At 42.4% G+C, this 21881-nt stretch overlaps 2 protein-coding genes across 4 annotated transcripts in view; one reads left to right on the forward strand and one right to left on the reverse strand.

Moving 5' to 3' along the window:
- Positions 1-1002: 1002 nt before the first annotated feature.
- Positions 1003-20401, forward strand: ctdsp1 (CTD (carboxy-terminal domain, RNA polymerase II, polypeptide A) small phosphatase 1). Of its 2 annotated transcripts, XM_077002516.1 has the most exons (7): positions 1003-1375; positions 8224-8378; positions 13091-13192; positions 14476-14532; positions 15374-15466; positions 15612-15797; positions 15923-20401. In XM_077002516.1, exons 1-7 carry the CDS (start codon positions 1300-1302, stop codon positions 16049-16051), a joined length of 798 nt encoding a protein of 265 aa, XP_076858631.1. In that variant the 5' UTR covers positions 1003-1299; the 3' UTR covers positions 16052-20401. The 2 variants fall into 2 exon arrangements, with proteins under 2 accessions (XP_076858631.1, XP_076858630.1); XM_077002515.1 differs by lacking the exons at positions 1003-1375; positions 8224-8378 and adding an exon at positions 8391-12156.
- LOC143512335 (obscurin-like) overlaps positions 19857-21881 on the reverse strand; it is a 28278-nt gene continuing 26253 nt past the window's right edge. For both annotated transcript variants that reach the window (XM_077002513.1, XM_077002514.1), the window contains one exon: positions 19857-21544. In XM_077002513.1, coding sequence (XP_076858628.1) covers positions 21270-21544 — 275 coding nt within the window. In that variant the 3' untranslated portion in view covers positions 19857-21269. The remainder of the gene's footprint in view (positions 21545-21881) is intronic.

Consider the following 21881-nt stretch of genomic DNA (forward strand, 5'->3'; position numbering starts at 1 on the left):
GCATTGTGCCATGAATACTAATGATGTAAACGTGCGTCTCAAATTGACAGAGTGCATGAACTTTAAAGACTCTCCCTATTCTCTATTCTGGACCGTTTCAAGGCCCCCCGCTCACCGAGCTCTTGCCAGCGTGAAGTTCGCAAGAAAGTTTTCAAACTTTGGGATTTAGGGTAAAAAAGCGGGGGAGATATTAATCGACAATCAATGCACTTTAAAACACGTTTAGTACAGGTATTAATCTATGGTATTATCAACTGTCACTAAAAGCAACATATTTTGACCAGAAGAAGCGCATCCACCTACGACAAGGCCGAAGATCTTTTAACTTTTTTGCCTGTTGGATTTTGCAGTTAAATGGGAAACACACACCAAGTCGATTTGCATTGCGCCGTTTAAGTCATGTAACCAAACAGTATTTGTTGCACACGGTTCTGGGATTTTCATAAAACATTTCTGCAATTTAGTGTGGGACCCACACAGAGTCTGCAGATTGGTTTATTAAATTGATTGCTTCGCTTAAGGATCAACTAGGCATTTATTAATCCATGCACGTGTTTTATATATTTTTTGTTTACTTTTTGTTTATCTTTTTCGTAATAACTAAGTTATTAAACCAACTAAAATCTAGTTGGTGGCAACCAATTTTGGTTCATTTAAGTAGTTTATTACAGTATAATTATATGAGGGCAAGGTAACATGCTTCATGCTCAGTGTTTATTTTGGCTAATTACGTAATCTTGGTAGTGTCCAAATAGCTTTTTATGTTAATCCCACAAATTATATAAAGGCATGTATGCTAAATTTGATAGAAATTGTAATCTCCTTCAGTGTTACGTTATATATTTTCCAATAGCCTCAACTTATAAGCAGTCCATTTACCAATACGAGTACACTCTAAAAATTAATATGACCTCTGATCAGAAATGACTAATGAACTTCTTCGAGCGCACTCTAACAGAAGTTGCCCCTTTAAGAGTCGGGGTGCCTTGAAACCGATGAGTTCCATGTTTGTATCTTGAAATTGAGAGCAGGGCCGAACTCCATGTTGTAACAAAGTTATCAAGAAACGTAACTTTTTATTTTTATTTATATTTAATTTCCTTTGTTTTATTCTAGCAATGAAAGTATAGAAACCACCTTCATTCCAGTATCTACGCGCATTATGCATTGGCTTTACTGCTGGAAGTGTTAAGATATTTGTCATATAGCGTAGAATTTTGTCAATTCAAACTTAGCAAGCGGTCCGTATTATTAGAAAAAGAGTTTTTAAAGTGTTGTTTAACTGGATTTACGGATCTCATGGACCTCCCGTCCTCATCGATAATCACGCAAGTGACTAAGGACGAAGAGCCGAATGCTCCTTTGCGAGAAAAAGGTAAGTTTGATGAGTTGAGATGGGCTTGTTTTGAGGGGCACATGTCAAAGCCGCTTTACTCGGGGCGGCGACCTCGTTCAAACTAATGGAGCTGAATTCGCATCGTCCTTTATGGGTTTACACTTGTAGCAAGTCACTTCGTTTCTTTAGTATAATAAAAGTTCAATGCCGTTTCTGTTACTCGTTGGGGTTATTAATAGACCAACTGATGCACATGTAATCAAATATATTCTTCTTACAGTTATACCCCACTGTACAGGATACACTCACTCCAGAAATTCCAATCAGTTTTTGTTTGTTAAAGTTTGTCTTGTGTCGGTGATCTTTCGGAAGTTGTGTTTCCACATCTGGAACATCCGTAACGAGACTGTGTGCTGACCTGCAGACGGATGTTCTGGTCGGAGGTCGCCTGGTTAATATCTGATGGACCCTGGAGCGCAAATAACGCCTTTGCTCAGCAGGACGGTGGATGTGGGCTCCGATCGGCCAGCCGGGCTGAAAACGCTGCGGTGTCGGGCCGGATTTGGGTTTCTCGTTGCATGATCACACTGTAAAACCTTATCTTTATTGGTCTGAGATTCTTGCGATACTATACACACACACACACACATATATATATATATATATAATATATATATATATATATATATATATATATATATATATATATATATTCAAAACAAGCAACGGACCGATAATTTAGGGTATAAATAAAATGATAGACGAAATCTTTGTACGTGCTATACTAGTTGCACCGGTTCTGGTCCGGTTCTAGGTTTGACTGTGGGCCTCGGGGTCCACTGGGGCCCTCCGTGATGGGGAAGCCTGCGCGGTTCTGGGTGGTTAAGCTGCGGAGGAGGCGCTCAGTGCCGCAGATGTCTGTTGGGGTTGTGATTGTTTACTGCAGGTCGAAGGCGTCCAGTATGCTGGTCAGCTTTTTGGCTTTTTGATCTCGATGGCAGTTCTTCCTCCTCCTAGAATGTACTGGCCTGCACGTAAATGTGCTTCCTGGTCTGGTCAGTACTCCTGTAGAGGAGCCTCAAGAGTATTCGTGATGTGGACCGTGTGTTAGGTTTTACACCAGCCTAGTAAATGGTTCGTGGTGAATGGTAGATGATTAATTTGCTGCCTTTTTCACTTTCTGTTTTGATGAATGTCTTTTGCACGTTTGGGACGTTCAAATGTATTTTGTTTTCTGAAAGAGGATTCTTACTTATTGAATGGCATCATAAAGGTTAGGTATTTACTGAGGAGAGAGTATACTCAGGTTTTACAACTTTATTTTTGAGTGTATCTGTGGGTAATATTTATATGTTAAACATTTGATATGTAGTTATTAGTGCATAATTACTAAATGGCGCGCATTAACTGTTAGCACTTCTGTCCTGTCTTGGTTAAAGGAATATGCTCCTTCTAGGTTAGGCCATGTACAATTTTGGTTTTTCTTGCAGGACTTTTTCATTAACAGATTGGCCTTTCATTGGATTTCATTGATTATATGAGTAGAATCTGTAGAATTGTTTCTGTGATTTAATGATGTAGGGTAAGGCGTAGTCTGCACAAGTTTGGTAAACCGTTTTAGTTCGTGGGTTCTTTTTGAACATCAGATTTGTGTACTTGTTTAAGTCCTTCTGATTCCACACTTCAGTCTCTCAAAGAGAATATGCCAAAAGAACTCATCTCAGTTGAAGATGTGTATGCTAAGTGACTCTGGATGGGCCTGTGTATGCTAAGTGTGTTGTTTTGCTGGCATGGACCAGAATGCTTCTCTCTGTCTCATTTGTTTTGACGTTGATGGAACAAGCTTTGGTGTGAGGCCCAGCTCCTGAGAGGAAGTGAGGACATCTCAGTGCGATGCGTTTCCTTCAGGCGTTTCCATGGCGCCCATGGCCGTACATGGGCACTCCTGTTCCCTGTTAGCAGGGCTGTAAAGGCCCATGTTGTCCTGACACAGTCCTCCTGACACAGCAGGGCTAAAAGAGGTCTGTTAAAGGAGGTGTGCATCAGGCCAACTCTGTCTATTCTTATTTTTCACATGGAATGTCCTCCATTGCTTTCTTAGCGTGTGCACCATGTGCACCTGTATGTATGAGTGCAAGACTAAAATTTTGCATTAGGGCCCTTCATTCATCATATACAACAGAGACATATCTCTACATATCTTACCTGAGTAAACTACAGTCACTTACCTCGTGTGTTTTTGTGTGTGTCATTTAAATAAATAAACTTTTTATTGCTCACATGAAAATGGCAGTACAATTGGCACAGTGTGAACCTGTGGCTGCATTTGAGTGCTCAGCAGGAAACAGCATGTTTTAAAGGGAGATTGCATACCTACTCAAACAATGTGCTATTCTTCTTCTTTGGTCTGCAAATGCTGCCGAACTAGTGAGCCTGGTAAAGTCTGAATGGAAGAGACTGTGTAGTTAGTGCAGGCTCGGAGTATCTGAAATTAAAGATGCCCGGGCAGTCGACACAGATTGGGAATTAATTTCCTTTTCATTTACTGTCTCTGTCAGAACAGACTCCTGATGAGTTTTTTCAGTGCTTTAAGCATATTGTTTAAGTCTCAGGTTGTAGTGTGAGGTTTGTGTTTCCATCTCTTGGTCCTGGAGTAGCCCTGAACTGCACATTTCAGCATTCTTCTAGCTCCTCACACACCTGACTTGACTCGTCAGCTAATTATCAAGCACATCAAGAGTTTAAAGTGGGTGCGTCGGATCAGGGTAAACGCTGAAGGTTGCACTGCAGGGTCACTCTAGGACGGAGCCACTGTGTATCGAAGTGGTAGGAGCAGAACATTTGCTTTGGAGACTTGTTAGATGGTCATCTGGGCATGCTTGGTAATGGCATTGGAGCTCGTGTCTGCAGAGTCACACAGAGCTTCATTGGGCATCACACTGACCTTCATTTGTCATTTGGAAGGGCCGGTTCTCCAGGCAGGTATCCAGCCTTGAGTTGAACTAGTTTCCACTGCGTGTGTTTGGGGGGGTGGACTCGCCAGGAGATTGGTAGCATTTCAGCTGTGTGCCTAGAAAACCAACCTGTCCGGGTCTGCCTGCAAATGATTCACTGAAGCTTTGATTAAGGTATTGAAATTCTTCTCTTACAGCCGGACTTGGAGTAAAATTGTGTCAAAATACTGCCCAGGTTGTTGTGTTGCGGTTGCTGTGGCATGAATGCCTTATCCTCACCTTGCTCTGAGAATCATCACTTATCTCTCTCCCCACTGCCTGCCTGTACTTGCTTGCACGCTCATAAGGAATGGCTGGATTTCTGGTTTCCTTCAAAACACTGCAGGACTGCTCCATATTTCAGACATTAGGAAGATTCAGTCCATTATTAAAGATATAGCCAGATTCGTCTGATTCAACTGCCATAAGTTGTCACGATTGCAGTTATGAACAGCTGCGTCAAAATGGAAAACAATTTCTGATATTTCTCTTGTGGGTCGGTGTTGAGTATTCCCTTTGGCTGTATGTTTTGATAATAACTGTCTACACACACCCTCACACACACCCACAAGAAAGAAAAACATTTTCAGCTAAAGCAGTATCAGATAACTCACGTCATCAGCTCTGGCTTCTATGCCGGACCCAGCCCGAGCTGTTAAAGGAAAACCTGTGTAGTTCCCTGTTACGTAAGAGTGGGGGAGAGAGACCTACATTGAAGACTGAGAGCCTCTTAGCTCAAGGCGTATTTGCTCTGGGCAACTGGAGCTGCACCACTGCCCTCTGCATCTGACCACCGAGTGGCACAGGACTCTCGGCGACTTGCGTAACACTAATCTCCACTTACGGGACCTGCCCTCTTGAGTCGAATGACGCTTAAGAAATCGGATTACCCGCATGCACGTAGCTGTGTTTTAACACGGAGGACGTGGTATCGACCGATGTTGTTTACGGACGCCAAGCCTTGAGTACAAACGTGCCAGTGCATTCTCTGGCACCGTGCGATGTGCTCCAGGCTGCGGGTCCAAGCACCTGTGCTTAACTTAATTGTGTCATTATTTTTAGAAAGGCCAAGCCACCAAGTTCAGACATGACTGTATCTCCATGTTTGGCGTTAACTGGACCGACTCTTGCACGAACCAAACAGTCTCGTTTTCTGGGCCGACTGGCACTCTCTGCGTGGCTGGCGATGACGACGAAGCAGAAGTTCTTATCGCCAGCGCAGACTCCCCAGTGTCCCTCTGTTTGTCTGCTCGGCATTGTGGGTAATGGAGTCATGACATTCCCGAGACCCCTCTGTGGCGGTCCACACAGACGTGGGCGCAAGCTGCCTCTTTTCGCCTTGCCTCTGCCCTCACTTCCTGTTCCTACTGTGGCTTGGCTGGGCAGTGTTCAGAGCCGGGTTATGGGCCCGCGATATGGCTGCATTCCAGGGTGAGAGTGGAGGAGAAGGGGAGGAGGAGAGAGTGGGGTTGGTGGGGCCCCAAGAGGGATTCTTTAGCACTCTGAGTTCCATTAGAGCTGCAGGACGCTGTTTTAGGACGTGCTGTGATTGTCTTGTGTTTCCTTTCCGATGCCAACACTTGTGTCATTAAAGAACTAGACCCGACAGACCTGGTCTAATTTACATTTCTAAAATATAGGCTACTAACAGTGAAACATGCATTTGTAGTTTTTTTAATATAAAAAAAATACCAATAAAAAAAATTCTTCTTCTTTTGAATTTAAATTCTACTTGGAAATAAATACCATTTTTGCTGCCGTTGGTTTGTTTTTTTGTTGTTTGGCCATCATGCTGTCAGTAAGACGACATTTTGTGAGCAGTTGTAACAAAGTGTTTGTCTCATGCTGTCAGGGTCAATCCAAGCCAGCCGTTGGGGTTTTATCTCTAGCCGCTTGGCTTACACTGCGGCGGCATCAGGGCCACCTAACCTCCCACCTTTCTGACTCCCAGTGGATGGCGTGAAACAAGCTGTCAGATTGTAAGGGGAGGGTGTTGCTAACACAGGAATTCGACGGCCTCTAGCTGCAGAGAGCAGGCCGGGAGCAGACGGCCTCACACAAGCCACCTTTAATTGTGTGTTCAGTTTTGGGCCAGTCAGGGCGGGAGGAAAGGTGCAACCTCATTATCGGCATCCAGAGCAGCACAAGAATACGATGCGAACAAGCATCTGGATGAGTCTTCTGGTCCATGACACTGCACCAAATCCTCATCCTTGGGTCAAGTGTAGTGTATCTGCATTAGTTTCACTTCATGCACGTGTAATGTTAAGTGTCATATGGGTGAGCCTGGCCTGTGGGCTGCGTCGCCTTAGGACAAACATTTTGCTGGGCCGATTCGTCTTTTTCCCCGGTCGGACACACAACAAAGTTTTGTTTTGCGTCTCCGTTTATGGCTTGGACGGAGTGGGCTATATATACGGAGAATGCCATCATTAACTACTGTCAGCAGCTGCCTGCCCGTTGCTATTTAAAGCTCCTTGATGTGTAACATCAGAAGAGTGAGTGTGAACCAGTGTGTAACGCTTCTCCCTGCACACCCACCACCGTCCTCCCTTGGTCTCGTCTTCCCACAACTTTGCTCACCATCGTAACGGTGGCCACCATCACGCCTCCATCTTGTGGCCTGCAGAAGACACTGGAATTTGCATTATTCGATGTTTGCATTATAATATTTACAGAAAATGCCAAAAAAGAAAAAAAGATTTTTATTAATCAAGACTTTATCAAATTTTCTGTCAAGACGACAGGTCAAAAGGGTTGACTATATGATTCAGGTCATTTTAATAGGCCACATTTTATTATCTTGGCAATGTCACAAGGGAGAGAAAAACTATACTCTTCTAAAGAATGCTGTTCTATATATAAAAATATTAGCACTTCGAAGTGCCAACATTGTACGTCACCATAGTGGCACGTCATGGACAAATTCAGCAAAAACATCAGAACTAACTTTACTTGTTGCTAGAGCCTCCATGTTTGTTTCGACAGGCGTTCTAAGCTTACACGTTGACAGCACCTCATCCATCTTGCTCTGTCGTGACAATGTTTTGTCCAGTACTCGTCGCCGTTCTCCTCCCATACGTGCAGAGATCTGCTGCCCCTACCGAGCCAAAGATAGGTTGCTAATCGCACGGATCCCCCGTAATGTCGCACTATTCGCTGAACCCAAGTGTTTGTCTGCTTGTACTTTGCATGTTTGTTGACAAATATCCTGCTTATTAGCAAAGAGTGCTGAAGTGGGTGGGATTATTCGGGCCGGTGGTGTGATGGGATTATTCGGGCCGGTGGTGTGTAATCGAGCTAAAATCTGCTGTTATTATGGAAATAACAGGGAGTAGATGGTGTATTGCTAGTGCTCGGGAGAGTGTGGGTGAGGTAACCATGTGTTTCCAATAAACGACTCATAGCTCCACCCTTTACTGAATTTCAAAAAATTCAGTTGACTTCATATATATATATATATATATATATATATATATATATATATATATATATATATATATATATATATATATATATGTATGTAATTTGCCAAACTGTCCCATACCATTTTCATAGCACACATCATTAAGTATTAAAAAATGGCAGGATATCAATTTACAAAAGATTCTGAATCTCAGGCATGCAAACCAACTGCACAGTTTAGATGGTTTACTGTAATTGACCTATTTATTTATTTATTATTGCAAAGAACAGCAATTTATGACTAAAAGAGATTACATTACACAGAAAGCAGTTTGTGTCCATAATAGACTTGTTTGTGTTTGTGCATCTGTTGTATTTCATTCGTGTGGTGAAACCTGGTGGTGTGCATTGTATTCCTATGGATATAACATGACAGAGATCTGACGTGCCTGTGCTGACGACTGACGTGAGACTCTCCTCTCTTTCCAGGTGCTCCTGCACACGTTGCATCAGCCTCCAAGAAGCCCCGTAAACGTGGCTTCTTTAACAGCCTCTTGTGCTGCCTGTGTCATGATGAAACAGACCACGTGCCCGTCAATAACAATGCGCCACTTCTGGTGGAAGAGAACGGAACCATCTCGAAGGTAAGGCCCAAACCAGGACCTTCACTCAGGTCTGATTGGGAGTCGGTGTCCTCTGCTTCCACCTCCCGCGATCGGTGGGGGGACAGTGTGCGGTTAACCTCTTTGAGGGCCACATGATCAGATAAGTCAGTGAGGAAACCCAAGACTCATGTTAGCTTTGCGCAAGCCTTATCCTGTTTACACCCCTGATTTTCAATAGCCAACAGCACAATATCACACTGCAGGTCATCAGTCATATTTGTGTTGCACAGGAAAATTGCTCCACTCCTAAGCTATTTTAAACAGCATGAAACGATAACAGCAAAGATAAGCTAGTCTCTAAATGTATTTATTTGAAAGGGTGTTTGGAGCTTAAGTCTGGTCAGCCATAATACAAAGCTGCCTGCAAATCAATTAAAATCCCATTCTTGGAAAACAACATGGCAGTTAGCAGCTACTAGCAGATCAGATGTTCAAGACGTTCTCGGGTGTCGGGTTCAGATTTATGCCTTACTTCAGCTTTTTATAGTGATTCGATATTCCAGGAGTTATTTGTCACGTCTGTGAAGCCCCCAAAATAAATTGGTGGGTCTCCTGAAGGCGGGACGACTGCAGGACTCTGCGAGGCTCTGCTCCTTCTGTCATGTCAACGTGTGCACTGCTGCCGATGTCTCAGGGTGCCTGTGGGCTCAGCGAATCCTCACAGTCCCACCAGTGCCGTGCACAGACGGACCTAGTGGACCCTTGTCCGCTCTCTGCGGTCTGCAGACATCGCAGGGGGAGCGAACCCGTCGGAGAATGTCTGGAGTGTTTTACGGCCCCTGAGCTGCGCCCGTCGTTTTGGGAAAGCAAGTATTTTGTGGAGAGCAATATCAGTAAATACTTGGAGACCTCTGCCTTTTTTAGAGGCAAGCGCATTGAAGCCAGTATGCCCACTGAACTCTGTTTTGAGCCTGCTAAAGTCTCTCAGCAAGGCTGTTCTGTGGAAAAGAGCGAGTCCTCAGAAATTACCACTGAATCTGGTGTGATTTCTTCTGAACCAAAAACATCTTGTGACTTGTGCATCACAGTGCACCAGAACGTCCCTGGACTAATGCAGTTTGATGGAGATTATACTGAAAATGATCAGTTCAGTGAAGAACTAACAGAGCAGCAAGACAAATTTGATTCCTTGGAGAGCAGTAGTTTGTCTGACTGCGACTCGGAGCACAGTGAGTGTTTTACAGCTAGCAGAACACTTGTACAGTCATTTGAAAAAACCCTGTGTTCTCAATATAGTGTTGAGTCTGAGGTCAGTAAACAAATTGAGACGGTTGAACATGAAATTGAACTCTTGGACCTACCTGGGGTCACACCTGATTTTTACGAATCTTTTGAGGATGTGAATACTGAAATCCCAGACCTGACTTCCTCAGATTTTGACACACTTTATGAGTATGAAACGGAATTGGAAGAAAATGTAGAGCAGTGCAGTACTTCTGAAAGCTCTGAAGATATCTGTATTTCTGATCTCTTTGAGCAGTGCTGCACAGCATTCGATCTCCACTCACACCAGTGCGGTTGCTTTGACCAATGCAACTGTAACAATCAAAACATGCCCCCTGGATGCAATACCATACAGTCTGAATCCTCTGTATTGTACCAGGCCTCCAAAGAAGTCCAGCCAGCTGGGGTCTCTGACTCAATTGAGCAGCAACTAGCAAGACAAATAGAAGCTAGAGGAGATGGACCGTTAACCACGCAGGTTGTCCCGGGATTTTATACTGACTCATTTGAGAGTCGACTTTCTGATGATGTTGCCGAACACGCAGATCGAGCGTCTGGATGTTTTTCTGAACAAGCGGAGCTATCTAACTACAGCCAGCTGTCTGAAAACGATACGGAGTTTGTTAAGACCATAGAACAATGCTCGAGTTGTGGGAGGTACTTTGAGAAATGTGAAATTCCTAAACAATGCAGGCCCTCAGAGCCTACTGACTGTTCTGAGAACCCATTACAAAGCAAACCTGTTGAAAAGTGCCTGGGATTGTGTGAGTCCTCTGGAACACTGTGCTCTGTGTTTAACACCTCTGAGCTCCCTAGAGAGAGCCCTCCCATTGAAGCTGACACAAACATGCTTAGAAAGCGGCCAGTGTGTGACATGATATTTTTTGGATCGATGGAAACCTTTGAAGCCCATTGGCTCTCTCAGTTCCTTGCTGGTCACAGTGAAGAAAATGGAACCTTTGTGAACCAGGAAGACAGCATTGCAATCGCCGGGCCGAGTGATGACTTCCTCACCATTAATGGAGATGTTGATTCTGAGCCTACGAATAAAGTTTCTGATGATTTGGGTGAGCGGCTAAAGCTCTGTGAAGCATGTGGAAAGAGAGGGAAGGGGGAGTTGAATTACTGTGAACCACCTCAGCTGATTGAGCTCTGCGGTGGCGAGACTGGAGGTTGTGAACTTGGCTCTGGTAAGAGCAGAGGTGGCGGGGTGGTAGTTAAAACAGGCTCACTTGATGAATCTAGTGAGGAGGAATATGCTGACTGTACTGATGGCAAAAGCCAAGACAGCACAGAAACAGAAGAATCATTTAAAAGTTGTGTTGATGAGCACGACACTTTGGAAATCTATCCTGATCAGTCTGAAAATAGCAAACCTTTGCAGAATGTATCTGAGAAGGACGAGATCTATCAACTTTATATAACAAATGTCCATGGTGAAGAATCGTATGAGTTTAGTGAGGATAACGGTGATCTCATAGATGCGCCCAAAGAAACTCAGGAGTTAGGCTCGGATCAAAGCACAAAGAAAGAAATCTATAAAACATATGCAGAAGTACTGTGTTCTGGAATCTCTGTAGAAATGGGTCAGGGTCACGGACCCTCCACTGAAAATGTGGAGGCCGTCGAGAGTGAAGATTCTGAACTAAATTTTAATGGTGAGGGCACAACATTGCATGCTGTAGAATGCCTAGAAAATGAACAGCTGTGTGAAGAAGTAGTTTTTGAACCCCATGAGGATATCGATGTGCTGGAGCTCTGTGAGAGAACAGGTGAAGTTTATGAATATACCACAGAGATTGAAACGACTTATGAGGCTTTCTTAGAAGTTGTCTCAGATCAGGGAATATGTCATGAACAAGAAATCACTGCCCTTGAAACATATACCATAGAGAAAAATATTACAAATCAAGTCTCTGACACAGAGATCTCTGAACTAGCAGATGAGGAAGTTGATGAGACCCTGGTGGGAAAAAATGATGATGATGATGATGATGATGATGATGATGATGATTATGATAATGATACTGCTGAGATTGATGATAATGATGAAGGCATTGCCATAGAAGATGAAGGTCGGGGACCTTGTTGTGGAGAGATAGAAACATCTGAAGATGATGAAGCCTCTATATTTGCCTTTGACGATGTCAATTATGTTGAAGAGCACAGTACGCTATTTGAGGAGAACGCTGAAGACATCAGTGCCCAAGACATACTGATCACGCAAAACGCCATCGAGCTGCAGTCCTTCACAGATAAAGACCCCTGTGATGTATCCGCAGCTCAGACTGACGGAGCAGAAGCTGAGAATCATTTCCCAGCTCAGTGTGAAAGATTGGGAGGACTGATTCATCAGGCCGTGAAAAATGAAACGGCAGAATTTGCCACACAAGATGCATTGATTAAGCCAGCTGATCAAGAACAGACATCTTCTGAGCAGACCGACGCTTCTGAGGACAGTGAGGCGTCCTCAGATGACGAGGAGTCCCCAGAGTACTGTGAATGTGAATTCTGTGTTGCAGCTATAGAGCAGGTAAAGTGCTCAGCAGTCCCTGTTTCATACTGTAAACAAGGTAACGAGTGCTAAATGCTACTTGATTGTAGCTGATGCTGTTTAGGATTACAGAGCGTGTTATGTAAGCTTTGATGTTCTAAACACATGGTGCAGTCATTGGAGAAAAGCGTGTGTGTGTGTGTGTGTGTGTGTGTGTGTGTGTGAGAGAGAGAGAGAGAGAGAGAGAGAGAGAGAGAGAGAGAGAGAGAGAGAGAGAGAGAGAGAGACACACACAAACAGACTTGTTTTCTTGGTTTTCTCAGATCTTTTCAGTGTTGAGCAGTTTTGGGTTTTTGATGCTTTTTGAAGATTAACTTGATGACAGCAATAATTAAATGTGGAAACTACCAACAAAACTTAAAAAAGGAAAGTTGCTACTCATGTCGTCCCTCTTATTCCAGGCCACATGGCTTGTTATTTAAGTCTGAAGCTCTGTGAAGATATGATCTGCATCCCTGCCCAACATGTTAATGATCGTGGACGTATGTCAGGCACCGTCTGAGCTGTGTATTCTGTTCGCAAGTATATATCCTCCTTTGGGAAGGGAGTTAGTTTCAGTCAGAGGTCCTGTGTGCACGTGGTACTTTTTGATCAAGAATTGACTGGCCCACAGCCTTGTAATTCCACCCGGCAGCACATGGTCACACGATCTGACTTTGGAATGCAACCAAGCAAAGAGCTTCCTCATGCTCACGGACTCCCACTCCTATAACCCTGTTCTTTCACTTATAAAACAACATATATAATACAGAGGGCCTGCTGTATTTTGCCTACACTGTATATGAAACGATGATGTCATTTCACTTCAGTAGTGCGAGCGGTGCTGTTGTTCGGCCTCTTGATCCGCATTTGTATCGTGTGTTCCGTGAAACTGTACGTTTGTGACTCTGACTCTGGGATTGTGTGTTCACAGGTTCCAGCCAAGCCACTTCTTCCCCAGATAAAGTCTAAAGATGCAGGAAAGATCTGCGTAGTAATTGATCTGGATGAAACACTAGTGCACAGTTCATTTAAGGTGAGATAAAGATGTAAAGAAAAGTGCTTTTCATGTGTCTGCAGATGAGATCATCGGTCACTTGCGCTGTGGTATCCGTTCGACTTGACTGATGTGTGCGGACATACAACACCAGAGTTGACCAGGCATAGATCAAACACCAGAGAGTTGATCACCTTCTCAGTGATGCAGTCATGGTGTCTACCAATATGATATGATACACCTCGGCAGATAAGTAATGTGAGGAGCAGACAGTCTGCTTTGTCAAGGAACATTCACTGCTTCCTCTACAGCAACACCTCATGTTTGATGACCAGGGGCGCAGCAGGAGGTGCATTTCAAAAGTCACTAAGGTTCCCAGTATGGACACATTCCCAGTATGGATTTGTTCCCGGTCAAGTGACAGACACCTGATCGTTTACATGCTACATGCTTATCAGGGATAGAGCCATATGTGTGTAAACGATGTTTAAAGTGATACTTGATCGGTTGCGAAGCTTAGAACACGTTTACAGATTTGCTCAATAAAAGCGAGCGTTCATAATTGGAATTGTCATATCTGTGTCAGCATTAGTCTGGAATAGTACAATCTTGCCAGTATGTTTGCTTTTCAAGTTTGTGCTTGTTCTGTGGAGAAATCTAGCCAACCTGATTTGACTCTTTATGGAAGATGTTTTCCTATCTGCCAAGTTGAAGCACATTACATCAGCCAGAGGTTATGTGAGGCTTTAATGAAAAACAGACGGAAATTGAATCGTCTTTGTAGGATGCTGTGCTATCTTACCAGTGGCAGTTAAGATAGTGTAGCCAATAAGACTTCCTTAACAATAACTCACCTTTGCCTCATGAAGAGTGTTTGTTGAACCCTAATTTCTGCATAAAAAAAATTGTTTAGAATTTAAATCTCTAGAATTCTGGTTTGGTTATGAATGTATTTTTATTTCACAGTCTAAGAATGTAAGTCATGGCATCTTCTTAATAGCACATACTCATGATTAACTGAATATTTCATATAAATATTTTAGGGACTTTAAATGCATCTTTCTGGTTATGAGGCTGTGAGATACAATGATGTCAGAATGACTGAAGACCTGACTGGGCCTCCCAGTTTGCTCTTACACGACTGTATATTTTATATATAATATACATAAATAAGAAAATGTGCTGATGAAATATTGCCCAACAAACATGTCTTCTCTGCGGCTTCTGATTAAAAGAAATGACCTTATTTGGTTATAAAAAAATGTTGATTATCTTAATTCCTTCCTCAAGCTAACTTGTTTGATTCTTTTATCTTGGAACAGCCAGTGAACAATGCAGATTTTATCATTCCGGTGGAGATCGATGGAGCAGTACACCAGGTGAGCACTTCAAAAGTCTTCGGCAGGTGTTCCTTGGATAATTTCATTGCTCCTTGTCGTTCCTGTCCGTGCTGCCATTGCGTGTGCATATTTGCCATTGCGTGTGCGTATTTCATGACATGCCAGAAAGTGACCCCGAACCCCTCTGTTTTATGTTTATGTGCTGTACTGTGCGCTACTTGACAGCAACGTGGCCTACACGCTTGATGACTGTTGGCAGAAGGGGGGCTATTTCCGTGCACTGATGAAATGGGGAGGGGGGGAGGGGAGGGGGGGTCACACGGCTGGCTTCCCGGAACACCTTGTCCTTCGAGTCTTTCTCGGGGCCCGTCCACTGGCAGCGAGATCCCACTGCGTGACCCCAGGGCTCTGGCCTCAGTCCTGCAAGCACGCCACCTGAAGTCCCGGACACCTCCAGCCGACTCCGGCTTCCGCCTGGTTCAAGTAATCCAGGATAGGCTTGTGATGACGGGGAGAGCCTATTCAGGATGACTTGGTTCAGGAATGAGACCACCAGCTTCATATATACGTCTGGCTGACCCAGTGCTCAACTGTAAATCAAGCCTTTTTACAAGACATCATTAAATGAGTCTGTCGTTTTATGGCCCAAGAAAGCGGCTGTTGCTCTGGAAAGCCATTCTGAGATGGAGAGCAATATTCAGCTTGTTTACAGTTGTATCTGACTTACAGGTGTTGTGTTAAAGATTAATTACAAGTGTCCTGATTCAGTGCCAGTCTGTACATCTGTTTGTCTGCCTAGAAGACCTAGGTATAAGATTCAGGCTTTGGTGATTGAGTTTTCAGTAAGGCAGTAATGCGTGTTCTTATACCCTGATCCCAGGTGTACGTGTTGAAACGACCTCATGTGGATGAGTTCCTGAAACGGATGGGTGAATTATTTGAGTGCGTGTTGTTCACTGCAAGTTTAGCTAAGGTAGGCAATATGAAAACCAAACTAAACCTTTACATCTAACAGCACTCTTCTGAAAGCAATACAGAATTAAGTTAATAGTTTAAGTTAATAGTTATTAGTCTTGGCATGTGTGCGTGACTCCGCCTCCTGTTATGTAAATGTGCAGTATGCAGATCCTGTCTCAGACCTGCTGGACAAATGGGGAGCATTCCGCTGCCGACTTTTCCGGGAGTCCTGCGTATTCCATCGTGGGAACTATGTCAAGGACCTAAGTCGTCTGGGCAGAGACCTCAGCAAAGTCATCATCGTGGATAACTCTCCAGCGTCATACATCTTCCATCCAGATAATGCTGTATGTCGGTCTTTGCCCAGTAGTATTCCTTTGTCAGACTGTGTCCTCTGTTGTTGTTGTTGTTTTCTGGAATGTGACCAATCTTTTGCTAACACAACCCTGTGCTGTTGCTTGATCACGCATAGGTACCTGTAGCCTCCTGGTTTGACGACATGTCCGACACGGAGCTTCTGGATCTGATCCCATTCTTTGAGAGACTGAGTAAAGTGGATGACGTGTGCGCTGTGCTCAAACAACAGAGGACTAGCAGCTAGCGTGATCCGTGAGGCAGCTTTCTCTACGGGGCCAGGGAGGCTGGGGCCCCCCCGAGCGCCACCTCCCCGTTAACAGGATCAGCTGTCTGCTCGGTCCTCATCACCTACCCAGAATTCCATTTTGCAGGAAGTTTGATGGAGAGAACGATTGGAGAGCTGATTGAAACTTGGTATGGCTGAATGTTGGAACTGTGAAGGACTGCTTTATCACACACACATTATAAAAAAAGAAATTTTGTCATTTTTTAACACTTGAATGTGTGTTATTCCTTTTTGTAACTCATTTTCCACTTTATATGCAAGGTAGAGGAAAGCCCTGTTTAAATGACCATGGTGAAAAACAACATTGTCACTGACTTTGGGCCTTTTATGAATGACTAGATTTTTCTGTCAAATTACCAATTCGGACATGTTGACAAATGCACTCATGTTTCACCATCTTAACATGCAATAGATCTGTGTTGTTTTGGAATGGACGGGTGTTCCTATGAGGAAGTCAGTGCAGATGAGTTTTTCCTCAGACCTTAACGAGAGCTGAACCATCGATGGACTTGCAAAAGCAGTACCATCAATATACATATACTTAGTGCAAAATGTGTTAAAGTTACAAAGACATTATAAGATACATTAAAAGGTTTTTATTTATTTTTTATTTATTATTTTCTCCCTGCCAACCACTTAAGTTGGTTAAGATTGAATAGGTAGAAGAGGTTGTAAGTGAAAAGCAAATTTTGTCTAGTGAGCCAAAGTTCAGTTTGGAATGATATAGATTTTATGACATATATTCAGTCTAAATTAGGTCATGGGCATGTATAAAAACTCCAAAGGAATGTGGTGGTGTTACTAGAGGAATGCATTGTCAGTGTTTGACTTTACTGTTTTAAATCTATTTTAGTGTATTCCTCATAGGAAACCCCATATTATGTCAAAGGGGTATGCTTGCATGTGTTCGACAACAGTCGTGAAACATGAGATAATTTGCCATTATGTCAGTATGATCTTTTAAGCCCTCATTTGCCCTAATGAAGTTACCTCATACACACAAGTAGGGACAAAACCATGAATGTCAATCACCTGAAATACTATGCTGTCTGCTTTTTTTTTTAACTAGCCAATGTTCAAACTGGACTTCCAATCTCCCCATTACCTCTCCCTGTTGTAGATTTTTAAATGGGAAGTTGGTGTCTTCGGTTACACAATCATATTTGTATTTCACAGAGCTATGGATTTATGTAAGGGAAGCCGTCCTGACATCTCAGCTACTGAGGATGCTGTTTACAGGCTGTTGGGTTAAAAACAAGTTAAAGCACCTTTAAAAAATGTCACCCACACCCTTTAAGTGTATTCTAAAAGGCCAAGGAATGATTATAGTGATCCTTCTTGTGGAACAACATTAAAAGTGATCTTGCCTTATACTGTGTAGGTTTAAATGAACAACAGTATGTTGTTTGTTACCAGTGGAAGCACAAACTCTGCTCAATTAGGTTTGTGGCCCTTTTTTGGGTTATTTTAACAGAAGTAAGAAGTCCCACAGATGAGCATTGATGTGCATTGATGATGGGTGTTTAGCTTTCTCTCCATAGCAACGCCAATGAACGTGGACCTTCAAAGTGTTGCCTAGCGTGATCAGATGGACTCTGTTGCAAGTGTCGGTGTTGCTGTGATTTGTGTTGTTGAGATGTCAAGATGAAAAGGGGAGGAGGAGATGATGATGAAGATTAATTTCATTGTAGTGTTGGTATTTTGTCTGTCTTTCTTTTTTTTTCTTACAGGAATGATGATGGTATGACCCTGATGTTTTATTTTATAATAATGAACATAGTACTGTGCCAAGGGAGAGAAAGACTCATACTATTGGTCTAAAGGTTTGAGCAGTGCTTTTTCACAGGCACAAATGGTTTTCTCGTTTCATTTTGTACTTGAACCTGGCCATTTTTTCTTGTGTTATTGCAGTAGCATCGAATGTACAGTAATGCATATTATTTCAGTTATTTTGGACATCTGTTATAGATCCTTTCAAATTACTTTAATTTCTAATATATCAATCTGTACTTTGAAAATGTAAAAAGGTACTAATCGGAAAACACAAATTCTAGCTTTTAATAGGTGCAGATAAAGGTAAACAGAACAGCCACAGTGCCCCTGACTCCCTCCGGTTGGTCTGTGAGCACACTTGTCTTTGAAACACTGCCAGAAATGTTACTCAATCATGTCTGACTTGGTCCATTCTTGGAGCCTCCATCAATCTGAGAAATCTCATACTGGTTTCTCATGCAACCAGTCAGCCTGGAGCAACATTTGCTCACCATATACAATGGTCTTGGTTCACTTTGAATAATACGCCTGAGCTTTTGTAGTTTCTTTGCAATTCAGAGAAATGGTGGCTAATTTAGCCATGCATTTACCATTTGCTAACAGATTACTCAAAAAGGCAGTCCATTTTTGATCCGAGTCGATCAGAATGTTTTGAGTAGCTATGTCAGTTACCTCCTTCCTGTGATCTTGGTGCTGTCCGCCCCCACCTGCACATTTGAAAACCCTGCACTTCACTCTCTGCTGATGCTGGCTTGTGTCGTGTAGGTCACTGTAAAATTACTGTAATAAGTGTCGTCTGCTTCAGCAGTTCGCTGAGGTGACCAGTTTCTAGCACTCGCACTGGCTTATTGCATGACACACAGCCTTTGGGTAATGGAGTAGTCCGTGTAGCCAAGCCTGATTATGTAAAATGACACAGAGCACAAGTAGTGATTTATTGTCAGGCACCTCCAAAGCCTTCTAAGTGTGTTCATCAGGGTATTATAGATGGTATCCAGCAACCTAAATGCAAGAAGTTGGAAGAGGGACAGTGATCTGACTGCCTTGTCCACATGGGCCTCGTAAAAACATATTTTGGATCAAGCCTCATGCTCTGTGGTGCTTTATGAATAGTGTCCCTGATCCTAGATTAGTGCTTTTATGGTGAGCATGTGATGCCTTAACTTAATGAAGTCACTAAGTTGCTTAGGATAAATGGCTCCCCCTGGTGTACAGTAAGGTGCAGTGTTTCCTGATTCTTTTCTGGTTTCTGCTCTATTCTTGTGTATTAAAGCTGTCATCTCTTGGGTCCATATCTAGGGGTCCTCTGCCTTATAAACATGTTTTATGAAGCACTATGCAAATTAAGTGGATTTTAAAACCAATGAGCATTCATTTATGCCTGCAATCGGCATCCTGTTGCAGTGACTGTCAAACTTTCACAATATGTAGCTCCACTTTGGAACGGCCAGTGGTTTCTAATGCTGCAACAACATGGACAATTAAAGATGCCCTCCCACTAACATGCTAACATACTGTATATGCACCATGTTTACTGTTCTCCATGCAAATGATGGGACAGCCACAGAGCGTCATGGGCAGTTGATTGGGTTCCCGAGTCCATTTTGATGTTCAACTAAAAGGGTAACATGATGTAGCCTTGTCATTTATTTACCACACATACCTTTTGCTTTTTATGTTTTTACTGTATCACCCCCTTTACATTTAAACAAACACAAAAAAGCACATTTGTTCCACATGTTTGTATGTCTGATAATGTGGATAGAACAAACCAAATTTGGCAATAATAGATACAGTTTTTGTGATTTGGAAATAGGAATGCCAAGTTTAAAGTTGACTATAACCTAGTTTTGGAACTTTTGTAATTTTTAATTGTATTTTACTGTTTTGAATGAGCTATATCATAAATGAAACAAATGAAAAGCAGTGTGGTGTTTGTTGATCATGGATATGTTAGACCTATGCAGCTAAGATGAAAAACACTACAGGGTTGATCAGTAATGCTTATTTTATTGGACTTCTAAAACTCAGGTTCAGGTCATAAAACTCAGAAAACATTTTCATTCATTTTTTTTCCATGGCAGAGTTTCCCTAAGCTTCTAGTCTGATTATATGTATTGATTAAACATAATTCTGACTCACAATCATGTGTGGTGCAGTTAGCATTGAGTAACTTAGCCTTCCTTGATAACCTTTTGGCCCTGTGCATTTGCACACCTGTGTAACTGTAACCCTCCTGATATCCTTTCAAGCTGCATTCCACAAGACAGCATTTATTTATTATATTAAAAAAACATCTATACAAAGGACAATGTACATACATTTAAATGTATTAAACAGACTGGTGTTTGAACCAATTTAGGTTTTGTTATTATGGATGAGCATCAGTTTCTTGCCACTGTAATCCTAGTGTAACATTTGCAATACACAAGAAATATTTAACATATTTTTAAATTCACCATATATAACAAATCAACAGTAGCACTATACCAACACACCTTTAGAACTAATAGTAAGCCTATAGATTTAAATAAATTTTCAAGGAAGGAAAAAAAATACTATTGTAATATGTTTTACAGTGTAGGCCTAAAATTTCTGCTCAGTGCAAAACTTTTACATTAGCTGGATAGATGTAGGCCTAAATAAGAACAATATGTATTCTACATTTCTTGTGAATATGTTTTTAGACAGGATTAAAAAGTTTAAAAGAAGATGTCTTTCCGTCTCTAATTTCAATGTATCAGTTTCAGATTCCATGTTTCTCAATGATTATCTGTAAATTAAAAAAGAGGAATATTAATTACCCATCAACTGAATTCTACATGTCCGGACTTGAGGTGTGTATTGAGTCTACACTAAAATAAGTTCAGTATCAGCATCCGAGAACAGGCAAATGTCTCCTTCCCATAGCAGGAGTGTTGGTTATAACTAGGAGACTAGTGTGCAAACAAACTGTTCCTGCCACTTCTCCATTTACCATGACCAATTTTCTTTAGTCTTGTTTTGTTTGGTTTGTATTCATTTTCAGCACACACGCACGCACACTTCAACCTAAGGCCCATTTCTGCTGTGGTGATTGTGTGAAGGGACATTTCAACACTTGTTATCATCCATCCATCTATTATCTATACCTCTTAATCCCACTAATCGGGGTCACGGTGAAGGCAGGTACACCATGGACAGGTCACCACTCCAACACATGGCCAACACACATGCACGCACACAGTCACACCTACGGGCAATTTAGAGTGACTGATCAACCTAACACGCATGTCTTTGGACTGTGAGAGAAAACCGGATTACCCAACTTCTAATCAGTAGAATCTTTTTTAAAAAAAATTAACATAATGTAAAAGATTCTTAGTCTAAATGTTACGTGCTCTCACTTAGGAAAACATGTTGCTTACTTTTTGACACGCAGGTTTGCTGTGCTTCTGGCTTTTCCCGAAATGAACTCCACAACTCCGCTCATGTCTTCAAATGTCTGTCTCAGGGTCAGCCGATGCACTGTTCCCATTCTCTCCATGAGAACTCTGGGTCCCGGCTGGAGGACCTCTCCGTTCAGCGTCCACACGGGCGCCCTGAGCACAGGCACGGAGACTTTGCATGCAAAGCATGCTTCTTCTGGAGCCATCACCTCCACGTCCTGCAGATCCTGCACCATCAGGACTGACTGAGCTGTGGAAAACACACAGGAGCAGAACAAACATTCAGATCATATTAGTTGCAATACGACTGTGTTCCAGGGAACCCAGTTCTGGTTACTGAAGGCAAACTTTGGTCAGACATACATTATCAAACATGTAAGTTAATTACCAATCTTAACAGGTGTGATAGCATTGCAAAGTCACCAAGCTGTGCCAGACTTGTTTATTTATTTTAGGGACACATTTCAATTTAATATACCTTTCAAAAAAGAAAAAAAAACCTGTTTTATTATACAATGGGAAAATTGTTGCTGCCTCTGATTGTTATTCATCTTTGTGTATTTAATATTAATATATTGAATATAATA

Source organism: Brachyhypopomus gauderio, chromosome 4 (assembly GCF_052324685.1).
Source record: "Brachyhypopomus gauderio isolate BG-103 chromosome 4, BGAUD_0.2, whole genome shotgun sequence".
NCBI lineage: Eukaryota > Metazoa > Chordata > Actinopteri > Gymnotiformes > Hypopomidae > Brachyhypopomus > Brachyhypopomus gauderio.

Coding starts and splice junctions, on each gene's coding strand:
- ctdsp1 (XM_077002515.1), top strand. CDS start 9,001: ATGTCAACGTGTGCACTGCTGCCGATGTCTCAGGGTGCCTGTGGGCTC. Junction 12,157..13,090: donor GTGTTGCAGCTATAGAGCAG/GTAAAGTGCTCA, acceptor GTGTGTTCACAG/GTTCCAGCCAAGCCACTTCT. Junction 14,533..15,373: donor TCGATGGAGCAGTACACCAG/GTGAGCACTTCA, acceptor CCCTGATCCCAG/GTGTACGTGTTGAAACGACC.